A 25,563-nucleotide genomic window follows, 5' to 3' on the forward strand; every position below is an offset into this window, starting at 1 on the left:
ATTGTATAGTGTATGTAGATTACGGTGTTGACCGACCAGTACATGACAAACGCGATGCTAAGTATACGGGTCATCGTGTAGAACACTGTACTAATGGTATACATGTGTCCGGCTTCGGGTGCCGTCAAATGATTTGGTGAATACTGATAATAGGTTACGGCATACTTGAGCATAATTATCTCCATTACCATATAAGCGCCATACCATAGGGTAAACAATATGCGTATTAATATACGCGGACTGCGCGGGTCGTCAAACAGTTTCAAATCAGTTGTTTGTTGATTAGGCTGTTGTTGTTGTCTATGGTTTTCCTTCAATTCAATACCGACATCATTATCGACGACACTATTGTTGTTGATTTCGTTGACATCATTACTAGTTTTATTGTCTGGCATTTTATATGGTTTGATAAAATAAACAACCAGTGATACGATGGGAACTATAGATTAATTAATTAAATAATTATAATTACAAATTGTAATATATATTTTTTAAAAATTGTCATACAGTAATTTATTAAAGTTATTCCCTACCTAAAAATGTTTTTTTTAAAATCATTTTTTTATTTTTATTGTTTTTTACAATTTTGTGTTAAATAGTCTAAGTTTTGATTAATTTTCATTAATATTATTAAAAATCTATTCATCATATTTTTAATGATTTTAATTATTTATTTTTGTTTTGATAAAGAAATTTTTTTTAGATAATTGTTTCATTGTATTAATAATAAAGTCAAACGACTAATTATATTACGATTATTATTACCAGAGTTGCGAACGGTTTTCGATCTCAATGGGGGGAGGGAGGGGTATAGGGGGTAGTAAAATGGCTTGGGGTGTACAATTTTTATTGCATTTTTTAAAACGACAATTTTTTTACAAATTTCCAATAAATTTTCTCTATATATTTTCTCTATAAATTCCCTAATAAATAACAAATAATTTCTACATAAATTCTCATATAAATTTAAAATAAATAAATAAATATATTCCCAAGTTAATTTTTTTAAGAATCAAAATATATTCTCAAACAAATTATATATTTTTACAATATTAAAAAATACATTAAATTTTTACATAAAATATACATATATATACATATAAGTTAAAAACAACAACTATAATTACTTGTATTTACTATTTAATTAATTATTTACAATTTTGTTGTTATGTTAAAATTAATGATATTGTAATGTATTTATTATTAAGTCTTAAAAAATTGTAATTGTAATTTAGTTAAGTTAATTAGTAATAATTATAAAAATCTTAAAAAATAAATATCAAATTTTTAATATTAAAAACATTATTATTTTTTCAGTATTTAACATGTTTTTATTTATTTATTTTGTTAAGATAATCTATTTATTTATATTAAAACTCAGTATAGTATTTATATTTTGTTTAATATTAAAATTTTTTCATTAATTAAAAAAATTAATTGGTAAAGGGCTCACTAACTTTTTGACTTAAGGCCAGGGGGTAAAACCTAAAAAAATCTCGATCTCAGGGGCGGGTAAGATGGCCTTACCCCCCCCCCACTACCCTCTTTTTTCTCAATCCTGATTAATACCTATTGCTAGTGTAGAGCACAACACAATTGACGGCACAGTTAGTCTGTTTCGTCTAACATCTACCGGTACCACTGGTTTGCCGGGTTCACTGTTGCCGGTCGTATACATAGATATAACTGCTGTACAGATAATAGATCCCAGGCCAAAGCCAAATGAATTCAACTGTAGTACCGGTGCGCTACAGTGTTGCCAGAGTTCAATAGTCCAGACAAACAAACCGCTAATAGTAATACTGGAACCGATACCGAACAGTAAGGTCTATAGGAATAGTTGCCATAGACTGGTCAGTAATGGTGTGCACGCGTATAGGACAGACATCATAATAAACGCAATGGCCATCACTATCTGCCGGTTCAACCATTTGTAAGTCAGTACAACTGTATAATACCAGTTCCTTCCATAATAGTTATTAAAAAATTAATAGTTTTGATGATAAAAACTTACCAAATGTTCCCACAATACAGCCAACAGTTTCAAAAGTTATCTGAAACGATATCAGTTTGATATCGGTGTTCAAAATGTATATCATATCCACAATAATTATTGGAAAATACGTATATAATATACCCTTATTATTATTATTATTGAAAAAAACATTATTAATTAATTGTTTGAAATATTGTTTATTTGTAAAATAAAACCAAAAATATAATTTACTTACAAATGCTGATTGCAATGTAAATAAATATAAACTATAATAATATTTATCCCATTGTTGTAATATTTTAGCTATTAATTTCATTTTATATAACAATTATTTATTTATTTAATTAATTAAACTTAACATAAATATTATTTGTCAGCATTCATATAATTTTTAAGTATTTTTCAAAAATATTAATTTACATCCAATTAATAGGTCTATTGAATTCAGTATTATAAGTGTAGATACAGATAGCATAATTGACTATAATATTAAACTTGATATTATTGTAAGTTTTTTTTATTATCTGTAAAATTAACTAGATAAGTCAACTATACTATGTCGATGCTATTATCTAGTTAATTTTAAAATTAATTAATTACAAAAAATAATGATCAATCACAATAATAGTCAGTTTAATATTATCTACAATTATGCCATTTGGTTATTATTAAAAATTGAAACTACTGTTTACTAGATATTTAATAAAAAAAATTGACAATAAAATAAATCCATACGCTATCTGTATTCACCACTTTTAGTATTGATTAAATTATAAATTATAAAAACTAATATAAGTTGATTTTAGTAATAAGTGTTTATCATTGGCATAACTAATTAATTAATGTCACATACACATAAATACACATACATATACACACACACATACATACATATATACAAAATACTTATTGATTGATAATGCTGTATTAATATTAATATATTGTAATGTTGGTAAAAATTGTGTATAAATTTAATATTTATTTGTCATATCATTATAATTACTTTTTTATTAACTACTGATACTATCTGTATTTAGTTAAATATTAACTTAAGTTAATTACAATTAGTTTCAGTAAATATATTAAATTATTATACATACTGTATACTAGTATATACAATGTATATAACTATAATTATATAATTTAAATGAAAATATATAGTTAATATATACAATTTATTTATATAATTATTGAATTAAAAAACACCTGGGTTTATCTTAAAACTCGGCTGTTATTTACTGTTCAACAATTAATAGACAAATATTAATACATTAAATGGAAAAATGACCAATGTCCATAAATATAGATAATATTAAATTAATTAATAATATTGGTGTTGGTCATTTTTTATTAATTTAAAATATCATATATTTAATATATATATATATATATAGTATTATAGTATCTTATAGTCTAGTAGTCGAAAAGTGTCGAGTTTTAAGATAATACCAATTTTGTGTCCAATACTATTGTGTTATAATACTTATTAATTGCTAAATAAATATTCACTATAGGAAATAATATCAGGGCAAATTATTATTTAAGGCGTTTTTAACTTTTTAAATTTTTTAACGCAAAATATATATTTTTTAATTATACTTTCTATTAATAATAATAATAAAAAATTTTGTAAAAAATGCTATTTTTCGCCACTGTGTTAATAGAAAAAATAATAATAAATTTTCCAAATTTTACAATTCAAATGATAAGATTAGTAATTGCAAGCACACAATAAATAAAAGTAAATGTTATTTTTTTTAATTGTAGCTATATTTTTAATTATTAATTTAGTATTAGATAATAGAGTCTATTGTCATAAAATAATATTTTTTATTTATATGTGTGTATTATATAATAAAATTATATATAATAAAATATTTAAGTATATAAGTAATTTAATAACACTGTAATATTATTATTTTTTAAATATTAATATTATTTGTATTTTAAATAATTTATTTGCAATTAATATACAGTATATTTGTTATATAAAATATATAATGAAACTGTTAAATAAATTGTTAAGAGAATGGGATAAATATTATTATGGTTTATATATATTTACAACACAATTAGCATTTGTAAGTAAATTATTATTTTTTTCAACATTTTTTTTGTTAGTAATATATAATCAGAAAAAATTTATAAATAAATGCTTCAATAATAATATTGATTTCCTTTTTTAAAGGGTATACTGTTTACATATTTTCCGGTAATTATGGTGGATATGAAATATATTTTGGATACCGAAATCAAATTGATATCATTGCAGACAACGTTTGACACCATTGGCTATACTGTGGGAACATTTGGTAAGTTTTGACCAAAAAAAATAATTATATTATCTGATGAACTATTTATGGACAATACATGCATACAAATATATATATATATAGTTGGACTGACTTACAAATGGTTGAACCGGCAGCTAGTGATGGCCATTGCGTTTATTATGATGTCTGGCCTATACGCGTGCACACCATTACTGACCAGTTTATGGCAACTATACCTAATTGCCTTTCTGTTCGGTGTCGGCTCCAGTGTCACTGTCAGCGCCTATATTGTCTGGACAATTGAACTCTGGCACAAACGTAGCGCACCTGTACTACAGTTGAACGCACTGGGCTTTGCTTTGGGCTCCATCATTGTCACAGCTATTATGTCGCCATATACTACCGGTGAAACTGAACAGGGCAAACTACCGGTGCCCGTTGATGTCAGACGTGATAGGCTAACTGTGCCATCAATTTATATTTGCACTATACTAGCAATAGGTACCGGTATTATTGTTATTATTAGTTGATATAGTTTTTATAAGCAAATTTAATCAATTAATTAATTTTATTTTTAATTTAAAAGTTCCCATCGGATCGCTAATTGTTTTTATTATCAAACCATACAAACTATCTGATAGTAATAAAGTTTTAGACAACAATGACATTGAAAGTAGTAATAGTAGTAGGGATAGGGAGGAAATTGAGGAAAGCTATAGACGACAACAACAACTTAAGCAACAAACACAAGATTTGAAACTGTTTGACGACCCGCGCAGTCCGCGTATATTAATACGGGTATTGTTTACCCTATGGTTTGGCGCTTATATACTAACGGAGACAATGTTTCTCAAGTTTGCCGTCACTTACTATCAGTATTCACCGCATCGACTGACGGCACCCGAAGCCGGACACATGTTTACCTATTCATCAGCAGTCTATTCGGTGGCCCGTATAGTCAACATAGTGTTGTCAATGTATTTGTCGATTAATAAAGTAGTTGTCATACACTACACAATACTGGTGATCGGTATTGTATTGCTGATCGTCGGTCACTGGCATCTGACTGTGCTATGGGTGGCCAGTTGTGTACTGATGGCCGGTTTTGCACCATTGTTTGCCGGAGCATTTTCATTTACCGGCAAATATATGACTGTTAGCAACACAATGAGCAATGTTTTCCTATTTTGTAGGGGTTTACTAACACTGATAACACCCTATATTATCGGTGAGTTTATCGATGGCTATCCGTTTATATTTGTATGGATTCAAATATTTTATTTGATTACAACACTGTTACTATTTAGTGTAATTTATTTTATGATTAATAAATATCAGAAAATAATTTTTTCCTAATTTAATTGATTAGTATTTTTTAAAATAATTATTTTTTTTTGTATTTTGTTTTTGTAAACAAAATTATTGTCAACTTTTTTGGTAATAATAAATATTTTGAAAAATTATTTTCTAATATAGTAGACAATTATTTTTTTTAATTAAATCAATTTAATGAATTTTATTAATATTAATTATTTTAGTTAAAATACTTCATTTAACAATAATAATCTTTTATTAGTAAATTATTTTTTTTATATACAATAATTAATTAGTTTAATAATGTTTTGATTATCACTTGATATTGTTAAAGATATTGATCTCATATTTAATTTACTTTAATGTTTTGCAACTATTTTTGTTTTGTTTGTCTGTATTAATATTTATTATAAATAAAATTTTATGCCAATTTTTTTTGTGGTCACCATTATTATAATCAGTCTTATTGATCAAATGTTAATTTATTAATTTATTTTTAACTAATTTTATTATTATTAATTATTATTTTCTAATATTTTTTTGATAAATTTATTATGCTTGTTACAAAAACTATTACATTTAATTAGATTACAATTAATTATTTATTTGTAAAAATATAAATAATAAAAAAAATAAAGTATAGTTAATATATCTAAAGTTAATAAAACTTCTAACAAATATATCTTTTATATATGTACAATATAAATATCATATTATTATATAGTATATAAATTTTTAGTGCACATAAAATTTTTCCACTTATTTATTTTGATAAATATATATAAAGTATATTAAATGCAAATCAAACTATCGTTATATTATGTAAGTCATTGACTAGCAATGACCGTATTAACAAAAATATTATGCAAACAATATATATAGTATTAATTGATAATTGTATTATTATAACAATTAATATATATTTTGCATTTGATATATTAATTTAAAAAAATATTTAATGTGAAGTTAAATTAATATATCGTTTTATGATGATGATTGTTATATAATATTACAATTATCATAAATATGTTAGTTTATAATTTCTAATATGATTTCACTAACAACTAAACTTAAAAAATTACGAAATATGAAATAAAAATCGGTTTACATTTTATATGTATTGTTAAACATTATTAGTTTATTATTTAAAATTATTATTTTTTATAATGATAATTTTAAGATATAAAAATTAAGTGTATTGTATACCAATAATAATAAAAATGTTGTAATTAATAAAAGTTAATTATCTAAATAACTTTAGACAAAAATAATAAAGTTTTATTAAAACAATATTATAACAAAATAAAAACTTTTTTAAGTATTACTTAGTTGTAAATTAATTTTTTTATGTATAGTAATATTATTTTTTAAAAGTAATTTAATTTTCTAAATATTAGACATTTATAATAATAATAATATCAATTAAATATATGATGAAAATTACAATTGATTGGAAACAATGGGACAAATATTTTTATACACTATATATGTTTTTTATCAATATATCATTTGTATGTAATGATATTATAACTAAATTTTAACAATAAATTTATTTTATTTAATCTGAGATTTTAATATTAATATGTTTTTTTATCTATACATAAAAATAAACAAACAAAAAATTTAGGGCATATTGTTTGCATACTTTCCCTTAGTTATGGTAGATATGAAACACATTTTGGGAACCGAAATGCGATTGATATCATTGCAGACAACGTTTGACACCATTGGCTATACTGTGGGAACGTTTGGTAAGATTTTTTTAAAAAAGGCTAAAACAAAATATTAGTTAATTAATTAATTAATATAATTAATAATATGCCAATCATTATGCACACACACACACACACACACTCAGTTGGACTAACCTACAAATGGTTAAACCGGCAGCTAGTAATGGCCACAGTGTTCATCATGATGTCTGTCCTATACGCTTGTATGCCATTACTGACCAGTCTATGGCAACTATACCTATTTTCCTTCCTATTCGGTATCGGCTCCAGTATTAACGTCAGCGGCAATACTGTCTGGGCAATTGAACTCTGGCAGCGTAACAGTGCACCAGTACTTCAGCTAAACTCACTGGGCTTTGCACTGGGATCCATAGTATGCAATGCCGGTTTATCACACTATTTGACCGGCGATATTGACCAAAGTAAACCATCGATACCCATTGATGTTAGGCGAGACAGGCTAACAGTGCCATCAATAGTATTGTGCTCTATACTGACTATAGGTATAATTAATTAATTAATTAATTACTAATTGTTATCTAATTGAATATATTAATAATTATAAAATCAGTTCCCATATCATCATTGATTATGTATTTGTTTAAACCATACAAACTAAGGGAAATGGATGATGTTTCCGTTAATGGCATTAGTAGTAATCATACTAATAGTGATACTAACAATGATAGCAATGATGGCAAACACCAAAAACAACACCAACAACACCGACAACAACAACAATCGGACATCAAATTATTTGACGACCCGAGAACACCCCGTATACTAATGAGAATACTGTTCCCGCTTTGGTTTGGCATATATCTAATGGTGGAGACAATGTTTCTACGATTTGCTGTCACATACTACCAGTACTCACCTCATCGGCTATCAGCTACCGAAGCCGGCTATATGTTTACAATCGATACGGCTGTCTATTCGGTGGCCCGATTTGTCATCACTTTTCTATCAATGTATCTATCGGTCAACACAATGGTAGTCACACATTACAGTCTACTGGTAGTGGCCATCGTATTGCTAGTTATTGGTCACTGGCATCTGACCGTACTATGGGTGGCCACCTGTACGGTGATGGTAGCTTTTGCACCGTTATATGCGGCATGCTACTCGTTTACGGCCCAATATCTGACAATGACCAACAAACTATCAAATGGTTTCCTATTTTGTAGAGGTATCCTAACATTGGTTACACCCTATATTATCGGCCAGTTTATCGATGGCTATTCAATGATATTGATTTGGGTGGAAATATTTTATCTGGCTGCAACTTTGCTATTGTTTTCAATTATTTGCTACATAATTTATAAATATAAAAATATTATAAAATTAGATTAATTTTAGATATGATATTATTAGTATTGAAATATTTATTTTTTCGATATATTATAGTACATTAAGCTATTTATTTGACTTTTAATTGCATATTCAATATATTTAAATTTAAATTAAATAACTTTAAAGTCTATATAAAAATATTTTTATTTGATTGTAAACTAGAAAATATTTGTTAATTTAATTAATCTGACTTTAATTATAAATAATAAACAATAAAGAGATTTATTTTTTAAAAATATAATGTTTAAATAATTTATTATTTGTGAAATTATGATATAGTAAATTAATTTAATATAAAATATTTAAAAATATATCATTATAATTTATAATTAATAATATATGTATAATAACTTAAGTTAAGTTATTAATACTAATATTCCTTATATTATTTGATATATTAAATTAGTTTATCAAATATAAGGACATCAGTAGCACTAACTATAATTTATTATAAATATAAATATATAGATATATAAATGTATTAATATCAATTTATTTTTCAATTAATAAAAAAAATTGATACCGTAATGCACCCATAAGTAATCAATATGATGACCAAATAAATTGTTTATTAATTAAATATAAATTTATATATAAATATAATATTATAAATAAATAAAAAGTTTTAAATCAAATATATTCAAATTAATTATCATCAATTTTAATTATTTAGATTGATTAATTTCCATATACCCAGTATATATGCTTTTATTAGTGTCCATGAAATAAATAATTTTTTTTAAATTGTGTTTATTAATAATATAATAAATTATTATATCAATAAATTCCGTTTGACATTGAAATAATCATTTTTAAAAGTTTTAGATACAGTATTATATAGTTAATTATTAACTTAAGTTCAATAAGTATTAAGTATTAATATTATATAAAAATAATAATAATATAAGGTATATACTATATATATATATATATATATATATTGTATATACCGGTATAAAGTATAGCAAAAAAATATTTATGAGTATACATTGTATACTACGTGTATACTACAGTACTTATTGAACTTAATTTATAGATATAGATACCAGGTGCATTGATGACAGTGTAATAGTCCTAAACTACAATATATAAACTGATATATTATTAATTTAAAAAAAATAAATTAATAAAAAAATTGCTACAAATTGACAAATAAACACAACAACAACATGACATCATCTAATAAAAAACAACTAACTGTGCTAATTGTGCCGGGTACTTTTGTCGGTCCGATAATGTCGGCCATCGGTATTGGCGAAGTATTGCGCGACAGTGGCCACTATCGGGTAGTGTTTGCCGTTAAGGCCGACTGGCGCGATAAACTACAGTCAATGAACTTTCAGGTAGAACTGGTCGGCCGGGAACAGGTAGTCAAAGATAGTGCCGAAACTACTGTCGAACTGACTGAGCATTTAACCGGCAATCAGAGTCTACTGGAAAAGGCGGTGAAAGCGTTTGAAGGTGTCGACCAAATGTTACCGATGATTGAAACGGATGAACCATATTATCGGGATATTATTGATCGGATACAACCCGATTGTATAGTATACGATGGTATTGGTATTGTGCCGGCGGTGATCACTTCGGGACGGCCGTGGATTATGTACTACACTATGAGTGCACTGATGCTCGACATGTTTATCGATGACCCGCGATTGCCGCCATCACAATTAGGTATGTGCTGTGTGTGTGTGTGTGTAGGTGTAGGTGTGTGTGAGTGAGTGAGTGAGTGAGTGAGTGAGTGAGTGAGTGAGTGAGTGAGTGAGAAAGTTAACCTACTGTCCGCTAAATAAAAAAAAATTACAACAAATTTATTTCAATAGGACTGTCGATTAATAGCGACAAAAAAGTTTGGGAAGACTGCAGAAGACAACTGACAAATGCAAAACAAAAATTGACAAAAACTTTTCACAGTTGGCTTCAGTCGCACGGATGTCCACCACTGCCGGCCAATCAATTTCTATATCCGTCTCCCTATGCGAACCTGTATTTGACACCTAAAGAACTGGACTACACCGATATTAGGCCACTGCCCGACAATTACTATCAGTTTGACTATTTTAAGCGCACAGCCAATGAAGAAATGTTTGAAGTACCGGAACAGTTGAGACATAGATCTGGAAAATTGGTTTACCTGTCGTTGGGATCGATGGGCAGCGCAGATGTCTACCTAATGAAACGTTTGGTCGCTATGTTAGCCAACTCTGAGCACCGGTTTATTGTATCGAAAGGTATCAAACACGACAAGTATGAGTTGGCGGACAACATGTGGGGCGAAAAGTTTGTCTCACAAGTAAAGGTGTTGCCAATTGTCGATCTATTCATAACACACGGCGGCAATAATTCAGTGACCGAAAGCATGTATTTCGGTAAACCTATGATAGTATGTCCGATATTTTTGGATCAATACGATAACGCACAGATAGTCGAGGACAGGGGTTACGGTATACGACTCAATCCATACGAGTGCTCTGAACAACAATTATTGCAATCAATTGACAAACTATTAAATGATAGAAAATTGGCTGAAAAGTTGTCAAAAGCATCGCATAGAATACAAACTGAGAAACAAATTGAAAAAATACCGGAAATTATTGATAGATTAGTCAAAAAATAATTGAAAATTTTATTTTAATAAATTAAATATTTATAAACTGTAAGCTAAAAAATTAAACTATTATTATGTTTATATAATTTTTTAGATTAAAAATTATTTTAGTATGATATTGAATAACTTTTAATTATATTTCTAAAAATATTTTTTTTACTATTTATTTAAAGCATAAAAATTTCAATTTTTTATATCTACTGTATATATAATGTTATATTTTTTTAAAAAACTAATTAAATATAATAAGAAATATAAAATATCATTTAAAAAATCAATTATTAATTTTATACTTTTTTTTGTTACACTTATTATTTAACAATTATTGGCATTTATCACAAATATTATTATTGAAATATTTGTATTATTATCAATATTATTATTATTATTATTATTATTATTATTATTATTATTATTATTATTATTATTAACCTTGGTATATAAATACTGTATATAATTGCTATTGACATTGAACTTAATAAGCAAACTAACTGCATTAATTATTTAATTATGTGATATCATAACATTATGATATCCATTATTGTTACTAATCTATTTGTACAGTATATTTGATAATTATAATTATTATGATTATGATATAAAAAATTTGTTTTTGTATTAGTGACACTATCATACCAACTAGGTTATTTTGTTAGTTAATTTGTAGCTATCAACAACTTTAGGTGTAAAAATTAATTTTAACTGAACCAGTATAAAAGTTAAGACTAAATAAATTATATTTTTAATTATTTTTTAATTATTTAATCTATTAATATCGTGTTTGTGTGTGTAATAGTGTGATAATTTTTATTATTTAAAACTAAATAAATAATGGCATCAATAAGCAATAGTAATAATCAGCTAACTGTGCTAATAGCACCGGGATCATTTGTCGGTCCGCTAATGTCGGCCATCGGTATTGGCGAAGTATTGCGCGACAGTGGCCACTATCGGGTAGTATTTGCCGTCACTGTTGACTGGCGCCAAAAATTGCAAACAATGAACTTCGAGGTTGAACTTATCGGTGAGGAACAGTCGGTAGTGGATAGTGTCGAAACCAATGTCGAAGTATCTCAGAGACTATCAGGTAATCAAAGTCTATTAGATAAGTCGGTTATGTTGTATGAAACGTGGAATGATTACATACCGGTGCTGGAAGTCAATGAACAGTACTATCGGGCTGTTATTCAGCGGATACGACCTGATGTTATTGTTAGCGAACATTTGAATATATCGCCAACGATTATCAACTACCAGTGCGTTAAAGTATATTTCAATAGTAACGGTGCACTAATGTTGGATATGATACACGATGACCCAAGATTGCCGCCATCGCAATTAGGTAGGTGCCTTCAATTGTTTTTATATAATTATCATATTTTTTACACATATAAATTATATACAATAAAAGGATTGTCAGTTAATAGCGACAAACAAGAGTGGGAAGAGTGTAGAAGCAAACTAACAAAAGCTAAAAACATTTCGTTCAATCAGTGGAACAGTTGGCTTCAAGGAAACGGATGTCCGCCATTGCCTAAGAATCAATTTCTATATCCATCTCCCGATGCAAACTTTTATTTGACACCCAAAGAGCTAGACTATACTGATATTAGGCCACTGCCCGACAATTACTATCAGTTTGACTATTTTAAACGTACAGCCAATGATGACGATGTGTTTGAACTGCCGGAACAATTCAGACAAAAATCAGGAAAATTGATTTACTTTTCGTTGGGATCGATGGGCAGCGCAGATGTCGATCTAATGAAACGTTTGGTCGGTATGTTAGCCAACTCAGAGCACAGGATTATTGTATCGAAAGGTATCAAACACGACAAGTATGAGTTGGCGGACAACATGTGGGGCGAGAGGTTTGTCCCGCAGATAAAAGTGTTGCCAATTGTCGATCTATTCATAACACACGGCGGAAATAACTCGGTGACCGAATGTATGTATTTCGGTAAACCTATGATAGTGTGTCCCATATTTTTCGATCAATACGATAACGCACAGAGAGTTGAGGACAAGGGTTACGGTATACGACTCAATCCATACGAGTGCTCTGAACAACAATTATTGCAATCAATTGATAAACTATTAAATGACACAAAATTGTCTGAAAAATTGTCAAAAGCGGCCAAAAGAATACAAACTGATAAACAAATTGAAAAAATACCAGAAATTTTTGATAGATTAGTCAAAAATAAATTAAATGTTTAATAGTTTAGTTGATATTATTTATATTTAGTAAATATATAAATTTAATTTTTGATAAAAACAAAATATAACATTGTTTTGTTGTTAAAATATTAATTATCATTAAATTAATCTGAAAATTGTATTTTTTATAAATAAAAACTAAGTAAAATCTTATTTATATTAATTTTATTAATAAATAATTACTAAAAAATAAATTATTTAATTAAACATATATAAAATATAAAAAAAATTATAATTGTGAGTATACTAAAATTAAAAATCAAATTATTTTTGATTAACTAATCAAATTTTCTATAATTGTTTTTCGATAATTATTATTATTTAAAAAATTAATATAATTTTTATCTGTATTTTTTTGGCAAAAATGCTCAGTGTTAAATTTTAAAAAATATATGATTAAAACCAGTTGAGAATGCTAGAAAGCATTTCCACACGAATTCCTAATCATAATTAAAAATTAAATTCAGTATGATAAAATAAAATCAACTAAAGTTATGTAGGGTATCAAACGATTTAGTATGACAAAATAAACAACTATAGTCATGTGGGGTATCAAATGATTCAGTATTACAAAATAAACTACTATTTTCCTAAAAAATAAACTTAAAAACGAAAAAAATAAAAAAATCAATATTCAAAAAAATTCAAAAAAAAATTCAAAATTTTTTTAATTAATTTTTGGACACCATTTTCTTCAATTTCCTAAAAAATAAAACTTAAAAACGAAAAAAACAAAAAATCAATATTAAAAAAAATCAAAAAAAAATTCAAAAAAAATTCAAAATTTTTTTAATTAATTTTTGGACACAATTTTCTTCAATTTCCTAAAAAATAAACTTAAATAAGAAAAAAAAACAAAAAAAAATTCAAAAAAAATTTGTAGCGGATAGTGGATTCGAACCTATGTCCTCGTGGGACAGACAGACCGACAGACCGACAGACCGACTTATAGAATGCATATACGTATTCCTTTCAGGAATTCGTGATTATACCCAGTTTATAATTATATGATTGTCATTGCCATTGAAAAAAATTAATACTATAAATAATGTATACATTAGTCACTTCAGTATTTATAATTACATAACATTATTATTATGATTTTATGTACTTATATTATATGAAATATGATATATGATATAATATTATATAAGTTTTATATATTTATGTTTAATATTTAAAAAACATCTGTTATATATCAAAACCTAACTTTATTAATATGACTATTAATTAACTAAAAACTGGTAAAAAATGTAATAAAATTTAAGTATAAATACAATATATTTATTTATTTTTTTTAAAAAAATCGAAAAGTTATTTATATATTATATATACTAATAAAATGTTTTTATAATTATATATTAATTGCAACAAGAACAAACAATTTATTAATTTAATAGCAAAATAGTTTTTATTTTATTTTTTTATAAAATAATGACATCAGTAAACAATACTAGTACTAAACAGCTAACTGTCCTGGTGACACCGGGTGTGTTTGTCGGTCCGCTAATGTCGGCCATCGGTATCGGCGAAGTGTTGCGCGACAGTGGCCGCTATCGGGTAATATTTGCCGTTAAGGCCGACTGGCGGGACAAACTGGTCAATTTGAATTTTGAAGTAGAACTGATTGGTGGGGAACAGGTAGATAAAGATAGTGTAAAAGCCAATGTCGAGTCGGCACAGTTGCTTATTGGCAATGAAAGTCTATTGGATAAAGCAATGAAAACGTTTGACGTTTTGAAAGGATGGATACCTGAACTGGAAGTTAATGAGCCCTACTATAGGGATATTATTGATCGGGTCGGACCCGATTGTATACTATGCGAACATTTTACAATGTCGCCATCGATTATCAACTCCCGGTGCCCGACAGTGTTTTTTCATACAAACAATGCATTGTCAATGGATATGCTTATCGATGATCCTCGATTGCCGCCATCACAATTAGGTTAGGTGCAACAACAACAATAAAAATTTTTGACCAAGGTTAATTTCTTAAAATAAATATATATTTTTTTAATCTATGAATAATAGGACTGTCACTTAATAGTGATAAACAATTGTGGAAAGAGTATAGAAATCAACTGAATCAAGCAAAACAAAAATCGTTAACTGAGTGGCACAGTTGGCTTCAATCGCATGGATGTCCGCCAATGAAAGAAACACAAATTTTCTATCCGTCTCCCTATGCTAACCTGTATTTGGCACCTAAAGAGCTCGACTACACCGATATTAGGCCATTGCCCGACAATTACTATCAGTTTGACTATTTTAAGCGCACAGCCAATGATGATATGTTTGAACTACCGGAGCAATTGAAACATAAATCAGGAAAATTAGTTTACCTGTCGTTGGGATCGATAGGCAGTTCAGACGTTGATCTAATGAAACGTTTGGTCGGTATGTTAGCCAACTCAGAGCACCGGTTTATTGTATCGAAAGGTGTCAATCATGACAAGTATGAGTTGGTGGACAACATGTGGGGCGAGAGATTTGTCCCGCAGATAAAGGTGTTACCAATAGTCGATCTATTCATAACACACGGCGGCAATAACTCTACCACCGAATCCATGTATTTCGGTAAACCTATGATAGTGTGTCCGATATTTGTGGATCAGTTCGATAACGCACAGATAGTCGAGGACAGGGGTTACGGTATACGACTCAATCCATACGAGTGCTCTGAACAACAATTATTGCAATCAATTAATAAGTTATTAAATGACACAAAATTAGCCGAAAAGTTGGCAAAAGCATCAAAAAGAATACAAACTGATAAACAAATTGAAAAAATACCGGAACTTATTGATAGATTAGTCAAAAATATTTAATAATTTCTTATATATATACTATAATTTACAATATATTGTGTATAACTATTCAAATTTATTACAAAAGTTATAATAAATTTGAATACAAAAAACTGATATATATATTATAACTATATATATATATATATATAAAAAAATTTATATAGAAAATCTGTTATTTTATTTTATAATAAAGTAGTTTTAAAAATAATTAATAAAAATTTATTTTATTATAACATAAATTTATATAATTCTAGATAATTAAATTTTTAGATAAATATTCTAGATAAATATTATTATTATTATCATTGTTTTATGTTAGTAACGTTATTTATAGTATCCAGTTAATGTTTGATTATTTCAATGTCAAATATTATATACAGTAATACAATAGACTTATTTATACTGTATTAACAGATTTTACATTAATAACCAAAAAACAAAATGTGATAACAAAATATGTTTACAGTTTTATTGCATTAAGTGACAGAAATTAATTTTTAAAATTTTTTTAAATATAAGTTAACGCAAACTAAATATATATATTTAGTAATTTATTTTTTAAGTAAAAATTTTTTGTTTATTTGATTTACTTAATTGTAAAATCAAATAAATAATAATTAACTAAATAAACTAAAATTACAACAATGAACAATAATAGCAATAGTAAACTAACTGTGCTATTAGCACCGGGCGCTTATGTCGGTCCAATGATGTCGGCCATCGGCATTGGCGAAGTATTGCGCGACAGTGGCCACTATCGGGTAGTGTTTGCCGTTATGGGTGACTGGCGGGAAAAACTGGTCAAATTGAATTTTGAAGTTGAACTGATCGGTGAGGAACAGGAGGTGGTCAGGGATAGTATGGAAGTCGGTGTCGAATACGATTTGGGTCTTATCAACAACGATAGTCCATTGGATAAGTTAATCAAAACGTCTCAAAGTGGAGGCAGCTATATATCGGTACTCGAAGCAGCCGAACCCTACTATCGGGCTATTATCGACCGGATCCGACCAGATTGTATAATCAGCGATCATGTAACTATGTCGCCTACTATTATCAACTACTCCCGGTGCCTGAAAGTATTTTATCATAGTAACAATCCACTTGGATTGGATATGATTATCCATGATACTAGGTTACCGCCATCAAAATTAGGTGGGTGTGCACTACTGTTATCTAATAATAACATACCGGTATATATGTTGATTTATCTAACAATATGTACTTATTTTATTTTTTTTGACATACTATTAATAAAATAATAGGACTGTCACTCAATAGCGACAAACAGTTATGGGAAGAGTATAGAAGTCAACTGACAAAAGCCAAAAAACAGGGTTTCAATTCGTGGAACAGTTGGCTTCAATCGCACGGATGTCCGCCATTAGAGGACAATCTATTTTTCTATGCATCTCCCGATGCAAACTTTTATTTGACACCCAAAGAGCTCGACTACACAGATATTAGGCCACTGCCCGACAACTACTATCAGTTTGACTATTTTAAGCGCACAGCCAATGATGATGTCTTTGAACTGCCGGAACAATTGAAACATAAATCAGGAAAATTAGTTTACCTGTCGTTGGGATCGATAGGCAGTGCACACATCTATCTAATGAAACGTTTGGTCGGTATGTTAGCTAAGTCTGAGCACCGGTTTATTGTATCGAAAGGTCTCAAACACGACAAGTATGAGTTGGCGGACAACATGTGGGGCGAAAAGTTTGTACCACAAGTAAAGGTGTTGCCAATCGTCGACCTATTCATAACACACGGCGGCAATAATTCAATTACCGAATGTATGTATTTCGGTAAACCAATGATAGTGTTACCACTGTTTATGGATCAGTTCGATAACGCACAGATAGTCGAGGACAGGGGTTATGGTATACGACTCAATCCATTCGAGTGCACTGAACAACAATTATTGCAATCAATTGACAAACTATTAAATGACACAAAATTGGCCGAAAAGTTGGCAAAAACATCGCATAGAATACAAACTGAGAAACAAATTGAAAAAATACCGGAAATTATTGATAGATTAGTTAAAAATAAAAAATAATATTTGAATTAATTCATTCAAATTTTTTTTAGATTAAATATTTTTTAAATATATATATTTTTATATTTTTCTATATTTATTACTTGTTTAGAATAATATAACTATTTGTATTTTTATGAATTATATTAATAGATAATTATTAATAAAATAATTTTTACAATATCTGAGAAAATTTTCATTAATTTAAATTTTTACTGTGTATCATAATTTTTTTTTAAATATTAATTAAAATATTTAGCAATTAAATTGTATCTAGCTAATACATTTTTGGTATGCATTTAACTATTTTTTTATAATTTATATTTTTTATATAAATATTAGTTGATATTGAAATACTATATCGAGTGATACTAAATCGTATAAATAATTTTATTATTTATTAAAATAATTATCTATATTTATACTGTATTTGATTTGAAAATGTGTTATATATACCGTATATATCTATAAGGTTTTATATATAACTTAAATTTGTAGATAAACTTAAAGTTGTAAACTTATTTGATAGTTCAGAAACAGTGCATTAACTACTAGTGTTGGAAAAATACACAAAGTTTTGAAATTTTTATCTATAAATTACTGTATAATAAAATGTTTTGCATTTATCATAATATTTTTAATTTATATTATAAATTATTATAAACTAATATATTTATTAAATCTATAAATACATAGCAGTATATTATGTAAAAAAAATTATAAAAATTAATTAATTATGATATAATTGTTTGAAAACTTATAAAATTATGGTTTTTTTGTTGATTTAATATACTGTATAATTAATACACTTTTTTGTTTTATTATACTAACTTTTTTTTTGTTTCTGCCAACATTACTAATAATATTTATACTTAATATTAAGATTTTTTTAAAAAGTATGAACTTTTATCTACATATTGTATTAATTGAATTACTAAAACAAATCAAAAATAATAAATAAATTTCAAAACTAATGATATAGACACACTTGAGATATTAATTTGAGTTAATTAGATAAAAGTATATTATATAACAACTATTGAATAATTACAAACTGTGTACTCTAGAGATGCACTTAATTATATGTAATTAAAAAATTATTTATTTAAAGTATAAATACAACTTATACTAATATATAAAAACAAAATATTAATATACTATTATTTTTAGTTATAGTATTTATTTTAGCAATTTAGTTAATTTAGTTAATTAATATAGTATTTTTAAAAAGTTATATATTAAATATAAATAGTTATATATTAAATATAAATAGTTATATATTAAATATAAATAGTTATATATTAAATATAAATAGTTATATATTAAATATAAATAGTTATATATTAAATATAAATATATTATATTTAGTTAAATGTTAAGTTAAATAATAATAATAATAACTGCCAAAAAAATGACATCAATAAACGATAATAACAACAATAATAGTAAAAAACAACTAACTATCCTGGTGGCACCGGGTTCATTTGTCGGCCCGATAATGTCGTCCATCGGGATTGCCGAGGTATTGCGCGACAGTGGCCATCGGGTAGTCTATGCTGTTAAGGCCGACTGGCGGGACAAACTGGTTAAATTGAATTTCGAAGTGGAACTGATTGGCGGCGGCGGTGGGGAACAGGAGGAAAAAGATAGTGTCGAATCCAATGTCGAATTGGCTCAGTTACTCATGGGTAACGAAAGTCTATTGGACAAGGAAATCAAAACAGTCGACTGTTATACCGGTTGGATACCTGAACTGGAAGCTAATGAACCCTATTTTCAAGATATTATTGATCGACTGAAACCCGATTGTATAGTATGCGAATGTGTAACATTGCAGCCGACAATTATCAACTCCCGGTGCGTTAAAGTCTATTATCATAGTAACAATGCATTGTCAATGGATATGCTAATCGATGATCCCCGATTGCCGCCAGCACGCTTAGGTAGGTTTTTTTTGTTTGATGGCATCATATTTTAAATAACAAAAATATCCCATTTTCTATAAACTAATCTATAAACTAATAGGACTGTCACTGAATAGTGATAAACAATTGTGGAAAGAGTATAGAAAACAACTAAATCAAGCAAAACAAAAGTCGTTAAATGAGTGGCACAGTTGGCTTCAATCGAAAGGATGTCCGCCAATGAATGAAACACAAATTTTATACCCGTCTCCCTATGCTAACCTGTATTTGGCACCCAAAGAGCTCGACTATACCGATATTAGGCCACTTCCAGACAATTACTATCAGTTTGACTATTTTAAGCGAACCGCCGACGATGACGATGTGTTTGAACTGCCGGAAAAATTTAGGCAAAAATCAGGAAAATTAGTTTACCTGTCGTTGGGATCGATGGGCAGTTCAGACGTTGATCTAATGAAACGTTTGGTCGGTATGTTAGCTAAGTCTGAGCACCGGTTTATAGTATCGAAAGGTGTCAATCACGACAAGTATGAGTTGGCGGACAACATGTGGGGCGAAAGGTTTGTCTCACAGGTAAAGGTGTTACCAATAGTCGATCTATTCATAACACACGGCGGCAATAACTCTATCACCGAATCCATGTATTTCGGTAAACCTATGATAGTGTGTCCCATATTTATGGATCAGTTCGATAACGCACAGATAGTCGACGACAGGGGTTATGGTATACGTCTCAATCCATACGAGTGCTCTGAACAACAATTATTACAATCAATTGACAAACTATTAAATGACACAAAATTGGCCGAAAAGTTGGCAAAAGCATCAAAAAGAATACAAACTGATAAACAAATTGAAAAAATATCGGAAATTATTGAAAATTTAGTTAAAAATAAAGATAAAATATGAATCAATGAATTATATATTTCATAAATTATTACTAGTTTATAATAATATTACAATTTATATTAATATTTTATTTTTAATACAGTATAAGCTAAATGCTATAAATTTTTTATAGTAATTATTTTATTGATAATAATAATAAATTTTTAATTCGACAATTAATTGTTATTTTTAATAATTATGTTAAATATTCAGAATATAGATATTATATAAGATATATTATAGAGTTGTTATTAAATTATTTATATTATAATTAAATTAGTAATAAAAACAAAACTTTAATAACTAACAAAATTAATAGGTCTATTTATTAACAATTATTATAAAAAAATTATTACAAAAATTGTTTGGAAAAATTTTGAAAATTTTTAGTAATTATGTTTTTTTAATAAACATTAGTTGACATTGAAATACCAATTTATCAATTGATACTATTGTATAAATAATATAAAAATGTTTTTCAATAATTATATTTATTAAGATAATTATCTATATTTATGATTAAAAAAAACGTTTTATATATGATATTAAACTGTAATATAAAATAGTGCATTAACTACACAGTGACATAAATGCACTAAAAAAAAATATGCAATAATATAATCAAATATTTTATAACTATAAATACAACTTAACTCGGCTTAATATATTTTTTTTATAAAAAAAAATTCAAAAATAAAAATAATTTAGTAAATAATTTATTGCAAAAAAATTATTAGTTTATTAAAATTAAAACAAAATGACATCACTAAACAATGCTAGTGGCAATAAAAAACAGCTAACTGTCCTGGTGGCACCGAGTGGTTTTGTCGGTCCGCTAATGTCGGCCATCGGTATCGGCGAAGTGATGCGCGACAGTGGCCATCGGGTAGTGTTTGCTGTTAGGGCCGATTGGCGCGACAAACTTTTGAAATTGAATTTTGAAGTGGAACTGATTGGCGATAAGGATGAACAGGTAGTCAAAGATTCAGTAGAAGCCAATGTAAAGGAGTCACAGGTACTCATTGGTAATAAAAGTCAATTGGAAAAAACGATTAAATCGTTTGAAGGTTACGATAGATATAAGATACCACTCGTAGAAGCGGATGAGCCCTACTATCGGGATATTATCGGTCGACTGCGACCCGATTGTATAATATGCGAACATATAACTATGTCGCCAACGATAATCAACTCCGGGTGCGTTACAGTGTTTTATCAGAGTAACAGTGTTCTGGCAATGGACATGTTTATCGACGACCATCGATTGCCGCCATCATCATTAGGTGGGTGCCATATCTAATAATACTGTATATGAATAAAGCTATACAACAACAACAACAAAATATTATTAGGACTGTCCGTCAATAGCGACAAACAGTTGTGGGAAGAGTATAGGAAACAAATAAATCAAGCAAAACAAAAATCGTCAAAACATTGGCACAGTTGGCTTCAATCGCAAGGATGTCCGCCAATGAAAGAAAATCAGATTTTATATCCATCTCGCTATGCGAACCTGTATTTGGCACCCAAAGAGCTCGACTACACCGATATTAGGCCACTGCCCGACAATTACTATCAGTTTGACTATTTTAAGCGAACCGCCGATGATGACGATGTGTTTGAACTGCCGGAACAATTCAGACAAAAATCAGGAAAACTAATTTACCTGTCATTGGGATCAATAGGCAGTGCAGATGTCGACCTAATGAAACGTTTGGTCGCTATGTTAGCCAATAGTGAGCACAGGATTATTGTATCGAAAGGTGTCAAACACGACAAGTATGAGTTGGCGGACAACATGTGGGGCGAGAGGTTTGTACCACAAGTAAAGGTGTTGCCAATTGTCGACCTATTCATAACACACGGCGGAAATAACTCGATTACCGAATGTATGTATTTCGGTAAACCAATGATAGTCGTACCGCTGTTTTACGATCAATACGATAACGCACAGAGAGTTGAGGACAAGGGTTACGGTATACGACTCAATCCATACGAGTGCTCTGAACAACAATTATTGCAATCAATTGATAAGTTATTGAATGACAAACAATTGGCTGAAAAGTTGGAAAAAGTATCCAAAAGAATACAAACTGAGAAACAAATTGAGAAAATACCGGAAATTATTGAAAATTTAGTCAAAAATAAAGATAAAATATGAATCAATAAATTCATATTTTTTTAGATTTTATATTATTTAGATAATTAATTTTTTATATATATATATATTATTAGTTTAAAGTAATATTGTCTTTATATTAAATAATACTGTATAAAAATTGTTAAAATATTGATTAAAATAAATTTCATGTTAAACAAAATTTTTAATTCAATAATTAATTGTTATTTTTAATAATTATATATTATCTAGAGTTATCTAAAACAAAACATATATTAAATAATTTCTTCAATAACAAGTGTATTAGATATACATATTAATAATTTTTTAAAAAAATACTTATTTTAACTAATTTTTGACATAAAAAATTGTTGGTTTTCATAAGATTTTTGTCTAAATTATTAAAAAAATATAAAATATTTATTTCAGTTTATTTTTTTATAAACATTAGCTGACATTGAAATACTACAGTATAGATAATTAAATAAAATGTTTTGCAATAATTATATTTATTAAGATAATTTATCATATATTTATGATAAACAAAACTGTTTTATATAATATATTAAACTTAAATATTAGATTATAAGTTTATACTGTATATACTAAAATAGTGCATTAACTACACAGTGATACAATGCACCAAAAAAATATCAAATATTTATATGTATATAAATACAACATAAAAGCGCGGCTTATATTTATATTCAAAATTCAAAAAAAAATATAATTTAGTAAATATTTTATTGAAAATAAAAAAATTATAATCAAATTAATTTTCAAAACAATTTATTTAGTTATTGAATTAAAATAAAATGACATCACTAAACAATACTGGCGGTAAAAAACAACTAACTATCCTGGTGGCACCGGGTGGTTTTGTCGGTCCGCTAATGTCGGCCATCGGCATCGGCGAAGTGTTGCGCGACAGTGGCCATCGGGTAGTGTTTGCCGTTAGGGCCGATTGGCGCGAAAAACTTGTGAAATTGGATTTTGAAGTGGAACTGATTGGCGATAAGGAACAGGTAGTCAAAGATTCAGTTGAAGCCAATGTAGAGCTGGCACAGGTACTCATTGGTAATGAAAGTCTATTGGAAAAAGCGATTAAATCGTTTGAAGGTTACGATGAATGGATACCTCTTGTGGAAGCAGATGAGCCCTACTATAGGGATATTATTGATCGGGTCGGACCTGATTGCATAATCTGCGAACATATAACTATGTCGCCTACGATAATCAACTCCGGGTGCGTTACAGTGTTTTATCAGAGTAACAGTGCTCTGGCTATGGACATGTATATCGATGATCCTCGTTTACCGCCATCACAATTAGGTAGGTGTCTTATATTATATATAATAAAAGCATACCAATGAGATATTGCAAATATTTTTTTTGACTATCAATAGGACTGTCACTTAATAGTGACAAACAATTGTGGAAAGACTATAGAAGTCAACTGACAAAAGCAAAACAAAAAACTTTCCAACTGTGGAACAGTTGGCTTCAATCACATGGATGTCCGCCATTAAAAGAGAATCAGTTTTTATATCCGTCATCCTATGCTAACTTATATTTGACGCCCAAAGAGCTAGACTACACCGATATTAGGCCACTGCCCGACAATTACTATCAGTTTGACTATTTTAAGCGAACAGCCAATGATGATGTGTTTGAACTACCGGATCAATTGAAACATAAATCAGGAAAATTAGTTTACCTGTCGATGGGATCGATGGGCAGTTCAGACGTTGAACTAATGAAACGTTTGGTCGGTATGTTAGCCAACTCAGAGCACAGGATTATTGTATCGAAAGGTGTCAATCACGACAAGTATGAGTTAGCGGACAACATGTGGGGCGAGAGGTTTGTACCGCAAGTAAAGGTGTTGCCAATTGTCGACCTATTCATAACACACGGCGGAAATAACTCGATTACCGAATGTATGTATTTCGGTAAACCTATGATAGTGCTACCACTGTTTTTCGATCAGTTCGATAACGCACAGATAGTCGAGGACAGGGGTTACGGCATACGACTCAATCCATACGAGTGCTCTGAACAACAGTTATTGCAATCAATTGATAAGTTATTAAATGACAAACAATTGGCTGAAAAGTTAGAAAAAGTTTCTAAAAGAATACAAACTGAGAAACAAATTGAAAAAATACCAGAAATTATTGAAAAATTAGTCAAAAATAGATAATATTTTATTAATATTTAATATATATTAGTTATATGAAATTATTTATAATTTTATTTTAACTTTATATTATTATT

General features: G+C 28.1%; 8 protein-coding genes across 8 annotated transcripts; all 8 read left to right on the plus strand.

Moving 5' to 3' along the window:
* Window positions 1-7,940: 7,940 nt before the first annotated feature.
* LOC128959711 (uncharacterized) lies at window positions 7,941-9,089 on the plus strand. Its single transcript, XM_054305716.1, has 2 exons — window positions 7,941-8,505; window positions 9,076-9,089. The coding sequence occupies exons 1-2, from the start codon at window positions 7,941-7,943 to the stop codon at window positions 9,087-9,089; spliced, it is 579 nt and encodes a 192-aa protein (XP_054161691.1).
* Window positions 9,090-9,904: 815 nt separating this feature from the next.
* Window positions 9,905-11,286, plus strand: LOC128959712 (uncharacterized UDP-glucosyltransferase YdhE-like). Its single transcript, XM_054305717.1, has 2 exons — window positions 9,905-10,343; window positions 10,493-11,286. The coding sequence occupies exons 1-2, from the start codon at window positions 9,905-9,907 to the stop codon at window positions 11,284-11,286; spliced, it is 1,233 nt and encodes a 410-aa protein (XP_054161692.1).
* An 816-nt stretch (window positions 11,287-12,102) lies between these two features.
* Window positions 12,103-13,497, plus strand: LOC128959713 (uncharacterized UDP-glucosyltransferase YdhE-like). The gene is made up of 2 exons (XM_054305718.1): window positions 12,103-12,619; window positions 12,689-13,497. The coding sequence occupies exons 1-2, from the start codon at window positions 12,109-12,111 to the stop codon at window positions 13,495-13,497; spliced, it is 1,320 nt and encodes a 439-aa protein (XP_054161693.1). The 5' UTR covers window positions 12,103-12,108.
* Window positions 13,498-14,915: 1,418 nt separating this feature from the next.
* On the plus strand, window positions 14,916-16,328 carry LOC128959714 (oleandomycin glycosyltransferase-like). Its single transcript, XM_054305719.1, has 2 exons — window positions 14,916-15,445; window positions 15,532-16,328. Exons 1-2 carry the CDS (start codon window positions 14,932-14,934, stop codon window positions 16,326-16,328), a joined length of 1,311 nt encoding a protein of 436 aa, XP_054161694.1. The 5' UTR covers window positions 14,916-14,931.
* Window positions 16,329-16,855: 527 nt separating this feature from the next.
* Window positions 16,856-18,375, plus strand: LOC128959715 (oleandomycin glycosyltransferase-like). The gene is made up of 2 exons (XM_054305720.1): window positions 16,856-17,465; window positions 17,576-18,375. The coding sequence occupies exons 1-2, from the start codon at window positions 16,955-16,957 to the stop codon at window positions 18,373-18,375; spliced, it is 1,311 nt and encodes a 436-aa protein (XP_054161695.1). The 5' UTR covers window positions 16,856-16,954.
* A 1,380-nt stretch (window positions 18,376-19,755) lies between these two features.
* Window positions 19,756-21,757, plus strand: LOC128959717 (NDP-glycosyltransferase YjiC-like). Its single transcript, XM_054305721.1, has 3 exons — window positions 19,756-20,297; window positions 20,380-21,171; window positions 21,750-21,757. Exons 1-3 carry the CDS (start codon window positions 19,766-19,768, stop codon window positions 21,755-21,757), a joined length of 1,332 nt encoding a protein of 443 aa, XP_054161696.1. The 5' UTR covers window positions 19,756-19,765.
* Window positions 21,758-21,924: 167 nt separating this feature from the next.
* LOC128959718 (NDP-glycosyltransferase YjiC-like) lies at window positions 21,925-23,683 on the plus strand. The gene is made up of 3 exons (XM_054305722.1): window positions 21,925-22,450; window positions 22,520-23,304; window positions 23,672-23,683. Exons 1-3 carry the CDS (start codon window positions 21,925-21,927, stop codon window positions 23,681-23,683), a joined length of 1,323 nt encoding a protein of 440 aa, XP_054161697.1.
* A 418-nt stretch (window positions 23,684-24,101) lies between these two features.
* Window positions 24,102-25,459, plus strand: LOC128959719 (NDP-glycosyltransferase YjiC-like; the record flags this gene model as incomplete). The annotated part of the gene is made up of 2 exons (XM_054305723.1): window positions 24,102-24,618; window positions 24,693-25,459. Coding segments are annotated over exons 1-2 (1,284 nt in total), but the record flags the coding sequence as incomplete, so codon positions are not given.
* Window positions 25,460-25,563: the final 104 nt, after the last annotated feature.

The sequence above is a fragment of the Oppia nitens genome, unplaced genomic scaffold, assembly GCF_028296485.1.
Source record: "Oppia nitens isolate AA-2021 unplaced genomic scaffold, nextdenovo-longstitch-racon4-pilon3 scaffold4_pilon_pilon_pilon, whole genome shotgun sequence".
Taxonomy (NCBI): Eukaryota; Metazoa; Arthropoda; class Arachnida; order Sarcoptiformes; family Oppiidae; genus Oppia; species Oppia nitens.